At 40.8% G+C, this 13,659-nt stretch overlaps 1 protein-coding gene across 5 annotated transcripts in view; it reads right to left on the bottom strand.

The window, feature by feature from the left end:
- Positions 1 to 264: 264 nt before the first annotated feature.
- The window catches only part of col4a5 (collagen, type IV, alpha 5 (Alport syndrome)), a 62,523-nt gene continuing 49,128 nt past the window's right edge, over positions 265 to 13,659 (bottom strand). For 3 of the 5 annotated variants that reach the window (XM_046064215.1, XM_046064216.1, XM_046064219.1), the window contains 16 exons: positions 13,496 to 13,622; positions 12,879 to 13,058; positions 12,644 to 12,694; positions 12,359 to 12,544; positions 9,323 to 9,331; positions 7,943 to 7,951; positions 6,821 to 6,954; positions 6,617 to 6,689; positions 6,422 to 6,493; positions 6,005 to 6,133; positions 4,727 to 4,825; positions 4,214 to 4,426; positions 3,920 to 4,097; positions 3,703 to 3,817; positions 2,985 to 3,157; positions 265 to 2,140 (listed from right to left, as the gene is read on the bottom strand). In XM_046064215.1, the coding sequence (XP_045920171.1) occupies positions 2,059 to 2,140; positions 2,985 to 3,157; positions 3,703 to 3,817; positions 3,920 to 4,097; positions 4,214 to 4,426; positions 4,727 to 4,825; positions 6,005 to 6,133; positions 6,422 to 6,493; positions 6,617 to 6,689; positions 6,821 to 6,954; positions 7,943 to 7,951; positions 9,323 to 9,331; positions 12,359 to 12,544; positions 12,644 to 12,694; positions 12,879 to 13,058; positions 13,496 to 13,622 (1,830 nt within the window). In that variant the 3' untranslated portion in view covers positions 265 to 2,058. The remainder of the gene's footprint in view (positions 2,141 to 2,984; positions 3,158 to 3,702; positions 3,818 to 3,919; positions 4,098 to 4,213; positions 4,427 to 4,726; positions 4,826 to 6,004; positions 6,134 to 6,421; positions 6,494 to 6,616; positions 6,690 to 6,820; positions 6,955 to 7,942; positions 7,952 to 9,322; positions 9,332 to 12,358; positions 12,545 to 12,643; positions 12,695 to 12,878; positions 13,059 to 13,495; positions 13,623 to 13,659) is intronic. The other 2 variants (XM_046064218.1, XM_046064220.1) reach the window with 1 other exon arrangement.

Below are 13,659 nucleotides of genomic sequence, written 5' to 3'. Positions count from 1 at the left end.
TATACAGAAAAAGAGTGACAAAAAGTGTCAACCCTTTGATACTATTAAACAAGTTTGGTTTTCTGCATGGTTAGATTCTATAAAAATAGTCAAATTAACATTGTAAATGAAGTAAGTTCAGCTGTAAGAGATTTTGGCATTTGTAGTAAAATCTGTCAGTGTAAGTTTCATAATCAGATGCTGCAACAAAAATGTTCATGATGCTGCTTTTCCACAGTGGGAGATTCTACCATTATACAATCATAAGTTTTCAGAAAACAGCACTTCGGACATAATATTTATTTCAGTCATAAAAGTTTATAACAACTTCTGGATAACAACATGAAAAAAAAAAATAAAAAAAAAATAACACATTTTTAAATCGCACCCAGGTTGACAAAATTAGAATTCATAAAAGAAGTTTTGAGAAAATAAAAATAACAATAAAATCACAGGAAAACATTTCTTTCCCCCTAAAACAGCTCTTGTAGACTTACAGTATCAGGAGTCTGTACACCTGATGTGAGAGAAGCGCCACATCAGGGGACGTTACACCTGATTTAAATGTACAGACACTTCAACCTGTGTTTCAACAGGGTCGAGTGTGAACACTTGAACCAATTTTGGATACAAATTCAAGCCAGCGAAAGTGGATTTGAAGGTTTTGGGGTGCAAAATGTGGGGTCCCCAAAACCTCAGGCCTTCTTTTTACAGCAAAGCCCAGCACCTGGAAATGTTAAAAAACACAAAACAAATATCAAGTTTTTTCTAATCAAGGAGCCAAGATTTAATTCAAATCCTTTTTGCACAAATATCTGTAACATTCCCCAATCATTAGACTACCTAAAAGCAAATCCCCTTTATTTCAGTTCAACATTTATTAACTCTACAAATTGAATACAAAAGATTTTAAGCGATTGGCATCATTAATATCATACAAGTCTGTTATGTTTTAGGGAAAATGGCTCTGTCTGTGCTCAGTAGTTGGCTTTACTTTTCGGTGAAATGCCTGACCTTCGTTTGTGTTTGAAAACAGTGAACAATCTCCCCACAGCCGAATAAAGTTTATATACCTTTTATCCTCTTTTTTCAAATATATATTTATTATATATAAAATACTGTTTCATTCATAAAAGCCTTACTTTGTACAATGATGTGTGTCAGTGAGCAACGAAGTGAATGAATGAGTGCGTGTGTGTGTCTGTGTGTGAACGTGTGAGTGTGTGTGAGCTATTAAGAACCTGGAAAATTGTCTTATAACAAAAAGCTGGTACAGATTCAGGACCTAATACACTATAACAAAAGGTGTTTTACATAATATACACATTTTATTACTTACAAAAAAAAAGGTTAAGTGAAAGAAGGTGTAGGCTGATGGTTAGAAGGCGGCTACAGCAGGGTTAGTTAAACAACAGAAAAATGACAGGGAGACACAGCGTGTGAATGAAGAGCTAGTAATACAAAAAGGCAGTCAGTCTCACTAAGGAAAGCTCGTCGTCAGTGCATCTCTCATCTTGGATGTTCCGAAGTCAAAGTGCCGATTTGGTAACCGTGAAGACCATCCACTCCTCAACAATAAGGCCAAAAACAAAACAAAAAACAAAAAAGAAGAGCACTTCTGTCTAGAAATGGATGCGCAGTATCACATTGTTGTTGCACCCAGATCAAAAGTGAATTTTTGTTTTTTTTAAGAGAAAGGAAACAACGATCCTTTTGGGAAAGAAGGGAAAAGAAATGAAAAATGCACTTTTGTTTGTCACACATCCATCATGGATTTTTTTCTGCTTTCATTTTGAGGTACTTCTTAAGAAAAACAAAGACTAAATGTAAGATTTATTTACGTCCGTTTTTTCTTTTTTCTTTATAAGCTGTGTTGCACAGTAGCACCATTGTTTTAGTTGTAGTTTTTTTTTTTTTTTTCCCGGAAGACAATGCACCATTGGAATTCCACCGTGTCACCATGGCCGACGGCCTATCCGTCGCTGTGGCCACCACCCCCCTACTTGACCCCGTTATCCAATCATCTCTTATCAATCGGTTGTCCCAGGCAACGGTGGGTTCGCTCGTTGCCGTGTGCCGTTACGTCCTCTTCATGCAGACTACGCAACGGCTGACGCGTGTCCGTAGGTTACCCGCTTTCAGAGTCTCCGACTGGGGCTTCCTGAAAGGGCCAAAGGCAAAGGAAATATATTTATATAGCAACGTTCAGACACAAAGCATTCAGAGTGCTTTACAGAGGCATAAATATACATAAAAAATATGAATACATTAAAACAACACATCACCACTTCCAACTTGTCATATTATGGACTATTGGTCAAGACCCTTTGGCTTCGCTTCTTAACCCCCTGGGTACCTCTTTAGCGTTGTTTTTCGACATGTAGGGCTTAGAGGTCAAGTTAGCGACAAACAGTATGCAACACCAAAACTACTTGGTTAAGTTTAGACACGGTCACAGTTTGGCTAAAAATAACAAGGCTACTTTTGTGACTTAATTTACGTAGGTCAAGTAACGTTTCTTGCCACCATTAATAAAACAAACAATGGTCCTCAAGCTACAACAGTTTTCTTATTTGCACACTAAATCATCCAAGTCGGATTCAACACTGGGTTGTAAATTGGTAATTTCAACTTGATGAATTCCACCTGCCCATGAGAAGGTTTAAGTTTGTGAGATATGATCATTAGCATAATTGATGCTCTTGTGTGTGTTTAATGGCTACCTAAGAGAAAACTCTGTGTACAGTGCAGTGCACGTACAGTAAGAACAAATATATTCATGCTAGTAGTTTTTGCATCAGGCCCATTGATCCACTGTTTGATTTATGAATCTTTAAATTGAGGAGGCTTTTAAATACGTATTTACCAGGTTGATATTAGCTTACTGCATATGTATATCAGCCGATAAGTACAGTAACAACACGCTGGAACCTGACCTTTGAACTGTCACTCGCACAATAACTTCTCTTATCGGTAAACCGCCCTGCTGGCACATGTATCCGTACCTGAACATCTCATTCTTTTCAACAGTGGCCAGCCAGAAGCTGTAAGAGTTGCCGTAGTAGTTGCACGTCCCTCTGCCATGGCACTCTATGAAGGGAGCGCTGCGGAACTCCTCCAGGCAGGAGCCGGGGGAGGCCAGGGCCTGACCGGAGCCCTCCGCACCCGCGCTAGTGTGCTGGGGAGGAGAGGAAAGACTGGTTATGTATTGCACTGCATAGATAAGAAATAATGTGTAACTTCCGTTCTGTGATGCAAAATCTAGGCATTAAAACGGTTGAAATGTATCAGTGTGGAAAGTCAGGGGGAAAGATAGACGGACGCTGGAGCAATGATCTGACAGTGTGAGGGGAGAGTGTCAGCGGTTGGGTGGTGAATTTGGGTCTGAATGCACTTTTTGTTTTATGAAGGGGGAGCATTAGGGCTCAAATGGCCTTCAAAGTTTGTTTCATGGTTCCCAAAATGCGTTTTCAATCAACACAATTCTCTTTGGTGTGAAACTTGGTGCCATTTTTAGACCTTAAGGTTATTCTTCGCTTCCTCAAAGGGCTGTTGGAGGGTTTAGAGTTGGTGTTGTGGCTAAGCTAGCATTAGGTTTAGGTTAAGGCTGGGTTAAGCATGTAATTGTGATGGTTACTGTTGGGCTTAAAAACTAGACGCTACATTTTGTAAACAAGGGTGCTGAGTACAAACGTGTGGGTGTGTATATGTGTAATGTCCTACCATCATGAAGGAGTATCCTATCCACAGAGTTTCCCAATTCGAAGGGCAAGAGGGAATCGTGATGGTTTGACTGTGGATTGCAATCACCATGGCTGGCGCTTCACATACTGAACACCTAGACACACACACACACACACACACACACACACACACAGATATATAAAACTGAACACCTTGCATTTTCCCACATCCAACCTCTTTACTTATTCTTCCCTACCTGCTGATGTAAGGCTTGATGCTCTCTCCAGTGATGGGAGCCATGGACATGGGCATGGGTTCTGGTGTTGACAGCCAGTACGAGTAGTCATTACGGGAGGCAAAATTGCAGACGTTGTTGATGTTGCAGAACATGAAGGGCATGGTGCTGAACCTGCGCAGACAGCTGCCGGCCGAGCCTGCAACAGAGGACAGAGCGAGAAGAAGGTCAAATATATTAAGGGCTTATAGCAAAAGCCTTTCAGGTCAACGTCCTGGTTAAACAAAGGCTTAGTAAAACAAATGTCCTTCATACCAAGGTCCTGTCCGTGTGCCCTCTCGTTGCCCTGCACATACAGCAACGAGTAGCCATCGTAGATCACGTTAGTTCCAGGGGGACAAATAGGCACATCCTGTCCTTGGCTGTGTCTGGTGATGAGGAAGCCATGGGCTGCAGAGACTGATCCTGGAAGACCAGGAGGCCCCTGTGGACCGTCTGAACCAGGGGGACCGGTGAAGCCTGGTTGACCTAAGATCAGGGGAAAGGCATATCTTAAGCTGCTGGACTACAGTAGGCGATTAGGAATCAGAGAGATTGTTCTGCATCTGCACAATACTGCTGAAAAAACAAACTGATTCAATCACAAAGTCACATTATGTTTCTAGTTTTACAAATTAGTAGGCCAATATAAAACAAGAAGAAAATTCCCACCATTAGGTGGCAGCAACATCAGCCTTACATCATCACTCTTCTGTTTATTTTTTGGCTTAAACCACCAGGCATGCTGGGCTGATTCAGATGAGAATGTTTGGTTCCTGTTTCACTCACCAGGCTGACCGGCAGGTCCGCTGTCTCCCTTCCTGCCAGGTGGGCCGCTGAAACCAGGAGGACCCTCCGCACCAGGTTCCCCAGGGTCACCAGGTTGACCTGAGAGCACGAAGAGAGAACAGTTCTTTGTTAGATGAGCAAACCACATCTGAGGCAAGAATTACATCACATTTAAAGAGGGTAGACATGGATATCAATGGTGAACAAAAGTTATGACTAAAAGTTAAGCGTGAGCAACTCCATTTACTACAATACATCTGAAACAGATATATCCATCAAGAAAGAGAGGTGAGGAGCCAGCAAGGTTCACACCTGTGAAAACAATTTTCATAGTTTCTGTGTGTAGCATAAACTACAACTGCATTTTATTGTGAAATTCTGCACTGTGTAATGTCAATAAGGCAGAAAATGAAACAAAATTTAAGCATACTTTAAAGCTGCAGTCGGTAACAACAGTGGAAAACCTTCTGCATCTCTCTCTGCTACTCACTCCGCTAAGCCCCTCCCACCAAACTCACAAGAAGGAGTCGGCTGCACTGTGAAACTTGGAGCCCACTCTCCACGTAACAAGACTCACCAAAAGCCTGTTCTCTTTCGCATCAACTCGTCTTCTCAAAGACGGCCCTCCTTATGCTTTGCGGCTCAGGGCCTCAGGCTGCACAGAGAGCTGTGACGTCTAACAGCAGGTTGAGAGGCTAGTACACCACTGTCCCCCAACTAAAATCTTTGCCCGCTGTTTGTCCTCATGCCTCTGCCACTCGTCGATACGAGCGCCATGGTGTATACTATGCTCTGTTGTTGGCATAGGAAGGATGGGCCATTCTGGGGTTGTTTCTCAGACATTGTGCTTGCAAAACGTCTGAAGCCACGCTGAAGATATTGAGCTTGACTGAGTGAGTGCGTGTGCACGAGCAGTGATTGACGCTGCTTTAGAGACTTCTCTTGGCTCTGACTGGTTGTTTTGACTCGGGCGCAGAGGATTCTTGTAAATGGCATTGGGAGCAGTAGGAGGAGCCAGAGGAACCTGATTATTTTGTTTTGTTATATTGTACTTTTTATAAAAGTTACCTACTGAAGAAAAACAGAAAAACATTTTACATTTCTATTTCTACGTTTCTATTCTTATCGTAGTGTGTCAGTTGTCTGATATAGCATGATGACAGTAATAAAATTTAAACATAATTAGTAACAATAGAGTTCAAATTTCTAATCCCTAACTGAAACTCAACTTTCCCATGACCTTCATCAGGCACCATCAAAGAGTGCACTTTTACCCACCTGGAAGTCCCTCACGCCCAGGAAGGCCAGGTGGTCCCTGACCACCAGTCTGGCCCGGAGGACCAGGGGGTCCTCGTTCTCCCTTCACCACGAGGGGAGGCGGAGCTATACCAGGGTCACCAGGAGGGCCTAGATGTCAAATGTTCCAAAACAAAAATTATCAATTTGAAATAATGTCATTCCACAAAACATTTAAATGATTTTAAAAGGCAAATCTCAATGTTTTGTGTTGAATTAAATAGAAGTTTAGTACCACCTTTTAAGACTTTAATACACTTCTTAAAAGATAGGCGTAGCAAATACTAATGAGTAACAATGCTGCAGCACATCATGGTTCTACGTCTCATGATCCTATGTGGCTCAGTCACTGTAACTGAAAAGGTAAATATAACTGAAAAGGTAAATGTGCGCACCCACCCGGGATTCCGAAATCTCCAGGATCTCCAGGAAGGCCAATGGCACCGGGGAGTCCTGGGTCTCCCTTTGGTCCTGACAAAAATCAAAATCAAAAACATATTTGGGCTTTGCTTGCGAATAACATTTATTTTTCATACATACATGTTTGGATAGCTGGAAGAATCAGAAAACGCTGTTACAGTACTGTGGACTAACCAGGGAATCCGGGAACGCCAGGCAGACCGATATCTCCCTTCATACCAGGGCCACCGGGAAGACCAGAGGGACCCTGGTAAGAAAGAGGTCCAGAGAGTTACATCTCAGCCGACGATCACATTTAATCTCTTCGACCATCCCAAAACAGGTTGATAGTTAACGTTCAAGAGATAACATTCAGCAACTGTCACTAAGTTATCTTACTGGGAAGCCGGGAACACCAACATCTCCCTTCTGTCCGGGGAAGCCTGGCTGACCAGGAGAACCGGGAATGCCCTTCTCTCCCTTCACGCCTCCACTTCCCGCGGGCCCACGAGGACCCTCTGGGCCAGGTGCACCTTCATATGCAGATGTCAAAAGTCAAACTTCCAGTACAGAATGATAAAGAAATACCACACTAAGTTATACCATAGTCGGGATCAGTTTGGTTTCCATTTATGAATTCAACTACTTCTTTAAGAAAAAGATCAACTCTACTAAAGCTGATGATACATGGGGCAACTTTTTAAGCAATGTTGCTGGGCAATCTTGCTAGGGGCAAGTTCGACTGCACGATTGCTCTAAAAGTTGCTCTGTGTATCATCAGCTTAAGACATGTTAGTGCCACGTAGTGGTTGTCATTCTCAGCAAATTTATCTTAATAATTAAAAAGAAAAAGATGTAGTAAATCATATTCTCACTTCATATTTTAAATTGTATAAATGGAAACTGTTGTTTTTTATTCACAATGCAGCCACTGAGAACACATAAATACAGCAGCAGGTCATCTGCGTATTATACATTTCCTCCAGCCTGTACAAATCACCTGCACTATATATAATTATACCCCAGAACACACACAGGAATATCTTTGTGAACAAGAAAAGGAGAACCAAAACACAATTTTGTTCCCTCAAAATGGTGAGATAACATCAGAATGAAACTCTTCATCTAATGATGATCTTGTACAACAGTAGTGAAGTAAATGTGTATATATTAAGATAAATTTTTAATATATGTGTTGGTTGGTTATGACCAGTTCTGATTGTCCAGTCTGTCCTGTGGGGTAAAGAAAGGGTCAAACACACCTGCCAACATTAGATTTTAAGCACGGAGGTAAGGGTTGGAATATATGCATCTTCAAAGCAGTAAATTGATGTTTTTTTCACATCATTAAATCAAGATTATTTAACCATAAAAAAAGTGTTTCAGGAGTTTTTGTAAATGTAAATTTTACAAAATTCAAACTTTGAACCTTGCATGGGACACGTTAAGCATCGCCCTTCATTTCCCCCACAAATCCCATTTAAGAGCATGTACCACAACATCAAACCACTGGAGTCTAACCTGGAGGACCTAGGGTTCCCAGAATTCCCAGGTAAACCGGAGCCCGGTTGACGGCATAAGGCAAAAAAGAAGAGGAGGTTTAGACAGAAGCAAGCATCAGTACAGAACCACAGTCAGACTAAACAACGACAGAGATGTTTAGTCTTTATGTAGCCAGGAGATACCAAAAAGGCTACTGGACAAATAAGTTAACTTCATAAGCTCCACTGCACACTGCAATTCAATTTGTTTGTAGTTATCAAACCTCGTGATTAATATGGTGAGGAGCTGGTATGTTGGCATAAATACTGAAATTCAAACATTTGCTCCAAACTCACTGTTGCTATTCTGTATGGATACCACCTAAGGTCACATGGTAGAAGAAAAACTGTTGACAAATTACTAATTTGTGTTCTCGAATGAATAATTTGTGCACACTGGGTCATGCTGGTAGACGAGTGATTAAAGATGCTGACCATGTAGTAACGTCTATCATGTGATCGTAATTTTTTACTCACATTCATGGTTCCCAAAAGAAGCATCCTACTGACTTTGGTGATCCCTTAACTTTTCCAGTCTAGCCCCTTGATGGTTTATGAATAAATACTTGCTAGACTAATGACATTCCCATCAGCCTCAGCTGTACCTCCATGTTTCATAAGCAAATGTTAGCATACTAACATGGCAAACATCAGCATGTTAACGTTGTCATTTTTAGCATGTAGCATTTAGCATGGCAGCATTTTGTTCAAAGCACAGCAAACTTTGCTGTCGACTCTTGCTTTTCTACCATGTGACCACTAGGGGGCTCAGGAGAAACTATTAACTCTGCTGGTTGCTGTAACAAAACATTAAAGCTACAGCTATGTTTAAACAGGTTAAATAAAGCTATGTTTAAGTTATTAAAGTCTTCAAAATGTTTCCTAATCCTAACATACAAACAAACGGTATTTACCACAAACTAAAATCAATGCTCTAATGTTTCAGGTGAGTTAGTTCTATGGTGTGTTTTTGTGTACTACAATGCTATATGCATAACACATTCTGCATGTTAGATTTGTATTTGACAGTACCTACGTGTGATTGAGATAACATGCTAATAGTGCCAGAAAACTATTGAGTTTTAAAATCTTAGGTGTGTAATTCTATTTTATTATGACACGTTTGTTTTTTTAAAGGTGCTTACTTGTTAAAAAGTGCATTGTTCTACCATCAGTGTGCATAGAAAGTGAAAGAAGACAGTCATTAGGAAGAAATAAAGAGTCAGAAATGAGAAAAGGCAGTGATTTCCCGACAGTTTTCAGGTGAAATTTGTTCCCGCTACATCAGAGAGTGGGGTTAAACTCAGTCAGTGGTACTGTAAGGAACGTGCAGTAGAAGTCTGGACGCCGTTGATCTGACCTGGGGGACCTGCGGCAGCCGGATGCACGTGTCATCACATGAAGAGGTGGGGCCACACCACAGTGGGTGGGGCCAAGCCACAGGAAATAAGAGGTAAAATGTAATAGCATTTTGTCACCTTGACACCCAGAAAAACACTTGAGTTTTTTTTTTTTACTAGCCTAACACAGTGCTGGTGTGTGGTCAGTGCTGACATTTACTTTTTAAAAAGGACACAATATTATGCATGAATAGGACACTTACTGGTGAGGCTTATAGTATGGTCAAGTAATGGCTGATTTACTGTAAATATGAATTCAAATCTTTCTAAATATTTTTTCTTAACATTTTACCAGAAACCTACTCATTTTAGAATTCAAATAGTTCAAGCCATCCTAATACAATAAACTCTAACGAGGAAATAATGTCAATGTGCTATGCAAATACTACAATTTTGTTTTATTTTGATGTATTTTTAAACATACTTTTACAGTTTAACATGTCAAAGTTATTGTGATGTGAATGTGGTATAAATTCACCGACACATTAGACATGATACATGACACTAATTTACTGTATGTTAATTGTCGAATGAATGTATTACAAAATTTGGCGATTTTGAATTATTCAGAAGGATAAAGTCTTAATATTTGGGGTTGAGAAGTTGACCCCACCCCCTAAACTTAATAAAACATTTAAAAAACAATTGGATTAAGTTAAAATTTGGGTAGTTTTCACAGGACAGCAACGACATGTACAGTAAATATTTTCTTTTCATTCAAAACTGTAGCACTGGATGCTTATATCATGCCTTTGTGTCAGGGTAGTCCACTCTTTCCAGCATTGTGTTAGGCTTGTTCTCAATGTGTATATTTACGTGTGTTTGTGTTGGGACAAACAGTGTTCATGCAGATGACTGACTGGTGGGACAAAACACACTCCGAACAGCAGACCCAGATGCAAACCCCAACACTCTCTGGATTCTTAGGTGTAATATTAATTGGGTTGGCGAAAATCTCATTTCACATCAGAGATTTCTGTAATTTTTGTTTTATCTGTGCAGGAGAAAGTCCTGTAAATGTAGATTGTCAGAAATTTTGCATTTTAAACTCTTAAATAACATTGCTGCTTATTTGGTCATAAATATGTACAGTTTTAGAGAAATACTGAAGATTTGATACCAGGTTTTAATTGTAACTCACCAATTTGTAACTAGGTACTGAATCTATCTTAAACAGTTTTAAGATGTAGTAGAGAGTTGTATGAGTTCGCCTCAGGCTCAGCTTTTATACACCAACATTTCTTCAAAATGATCCAACACAACAACAAACACTTGACACACACCGGTTACAATGGCCAGAAGAGAAGACGAGCACACACACACACATATAAAGTATTTTGAGGCTGTGGAGAGATGGATAGATTACAGCTTCCCCCATTATAAGATCAGGAGAAGAGGGCAAGGGGGTGAGGAGACATGAGGATGAACGGATTGGTGGATGAAAGTGCTATAAACACATGCTCTTTTTGGGAGGCGTGGTCAAACCGCAGTGACAAACACTGATTGGTACGTGAGGAGCACCCCAATGTTTCCTGTTGAAAAGGGACTAGGGGGTGGGGGTGGAGGAGTGTGCACGGCATCACAAACTTTTATCATCAGTGTTCTTGACAATGACTGGTGCTGCTCAGACAGTGACATGGCTCCTAACGCCGGTGGTGGCGATTAGTGAAACAATATCCCATGCAAATCAATTGAAATGGAGATGAAAGCATTCACATTTAAAAGTGCAGTTTCTGCCATTTGCTGTCTGGTTTTCGCCCATTAGGTGAAATATGCATCGTTCACCAGTACTATCTTTCTTTAGTTTGCATCTATAATGTATAATGTCATTTCAGCACTTCACCCGCAGGATTGTGCCAAAGGGTTTTTGTATGTTTTAGACCAGTACAAGTACAGGCTGCACTTTCCAAAGCATATTGTATTTCATTTTTTGATTTCCCACCCTTCAGGCAGCCACAAGTTTTAGTTCATCATAGCACGTAATGAAAAATACGTTCTGGAATTGAAACTTCCCAGCAATAGATAACCAATCATAGCGAACACTTTTTTTTCCCTTTACGTGACTTAGTAGCAGGGACTGTTCTGAAATATCTATGATTTTGTATTAAACTTCAACAACTATAAGTTAAGTCCATGAATCCATGGAAAAGACCAAATTATCCTTTCCATGGTTTTATCTTATCATCAAGCATCAAGGGCTGTTCGAAACGGATCAAACGATCTTTTCCTGTCTTGTAAGATGTCTTTAAACTGCCCATAAATCTGTGTGCCTGAGGTAATTTACAAGAAGTTGACAAGATGGCAGACAAACAGCCAAAATCGTCTACAAATGTAAGTTTTTTAAAACATTTTCACTACTTTTTTCACATAGATTTTTGAAACATTAGCGAGAACTAAAAGCTAAACTGTCATATTAGCCCTTGTTTGGTCTTATTTCTGAGGCCTCTGTTAGTGCCATTTGGTGGCTGAATCTCATAAATCAGCACGTCATTGGTGGATTCAAACAACAAGGAAGCTTCAAAACAACTACTGGTTTCAAACTGCAGGTAATTACAAAGTGACTGACGATGAAGTAATGTTTACTTATTGCAAGCAAGTCTTGTGTCTTTCTGGCTTTCACACTTTCACAGTACATTAACTACCTGTCTGTACTAATCTATCCATGATTTGTGGTGAATGAGTTAAAACATACAAAGTACCAGTACCAGTGGTTCTTTATCCTAATTGGTGATCCAGATGAATCAAGTTTTTTGCAGAAGGACCATTTGGATAATGTTGTTAACTTAAAATTACTGAAAAACTTCTGTGACTGCTGTTATTCATAGGATTCCTAATATTAATAGGAATCTCCTACACAATAAACCCCACCTATCTGTTACTGTAGGTGAGTAAATCAAACCATCAGTCAATCTAGGTCAGATGGAGTCTATCAGAAAACCAAGCAGCACTCTTTTGGCAGTACATGTGTTGACAAAAACTATCTCCAAGTGCTTTACCTGCTCTTCCAGGGGGTCCAGGGGGTCCTTGGAGTCCTTTGGGGCCCTGCAGAGCCAGTCCTGGGGGCCCAGGAGGACCGCTGCTGCCTGCAGGACCAGGGGGGCCGGGGAAACCAACATCTCCTTTAATGCCTGAGAAACCAGGACTGCCAGGTGGGCCAGGAAGACCTGGGTCTCCCTTTGTACCTTAACAGATAGTGATAGATAAAGTAGATATTGTTATATCCATGCAGAGAAAATCATCACATCAAAAAAAACTGTTACATATAGCGGGTGGTTACTCACCTGGCAAACCTGGAAGCCCAGCGGGACCGGGACCACCATAACCAGGAGGCCCTGGATAAGAAATGCAGTTTAGAATAATAATAATAATAATCCTTATTTGTAAAGCACTTTTCAAAAACAAGTTACAAAGTGCTTTAACAGGTGTAAAGAATAATACAAAAAAACCAAAAAAAAAAAAAACAAGAATCAAATCAAAACAACCAAACACTTCCCAGCATGTTGACCAGTGACTCACCTGGCTCTCCTTTGACTCCAGCCGGTCCCGGAATCCCGTCCCGTCCTGCCTGACCCTTCTCTCCTGGCAACCCTGATCCTCCTGGTCGGCCGGACTCTCCTGGTCTACCGGGAGCTCCAGTGAGACCTGGGGCACCGGGCCCACCGTCAAGACCCTTGGGACCAGGGATACCGGGAGAACCTGACAGGAGAGCAGACAGAGAAGTTCAGCACTACATAATAATCTGTAAAAAATGCTAGTGTCTGATGTTTGGTGCCCTGAGGTTCTGCTTAGCTTTGAACTGTCAGAAAAATGCAGCATGGCATCATTTCCTGAGAAAACTAACTATAAAAACAGTAGTCAAGCCAACAAAAGACCAAAATGTTTGAATTTTGTGTCGTCGTCTAAAATACTCTCCACTTTAAAGATTCAATCTCAGCAGAGCTAATTCAAAAGACAAAACAATAATATACTCTATTTTAAGAAGATTACAAAGACCAACTTCATTTCGGTGGATGTTGTGTGGAGCCTCTTTATAGATATGTATAAACGTTTTAACATCAACATCAATTGCACAATTGCTTTTATGGCTTCTGAGGTGGTTTCCTAAACCTGCTGAAGTCAAACATCAGATTTACCTTGGAATCCTGGGAGGCCGGGGTCGCCTTTAGTACCTGGCCCTCCTGGTAAACCTGGGAGACCTGGTGATCCTGGAGTTCCTTTCAGTCCTGGACTTCCTGGGAACCCTGGCTGGCCTGGTTCACCCTGTGAGAGACATAAAGTAAATTTGTGAACCTAAATC

Source organism: Micropterus dolomieu, linkage group LG12 (assembly GCF_021292245.1).
Source record: "Micropterus dolomieu isolate WLL.071019.BEF.003 ecotype Adirondacks linkage group LG12, ASM2129224v1, whole genome shotgun sequence".
In the NCBI taxonomy this organism is placed as follows: Eukaryota; Metazoa; Chordata; class Actinopteri; order Centrarchiformes; family Centrarchidae; genus Micropterus; species Micropterus dolomieu.
This window is presented reverse-complemented; position numbering and strand designations above follow the sequence as displayed.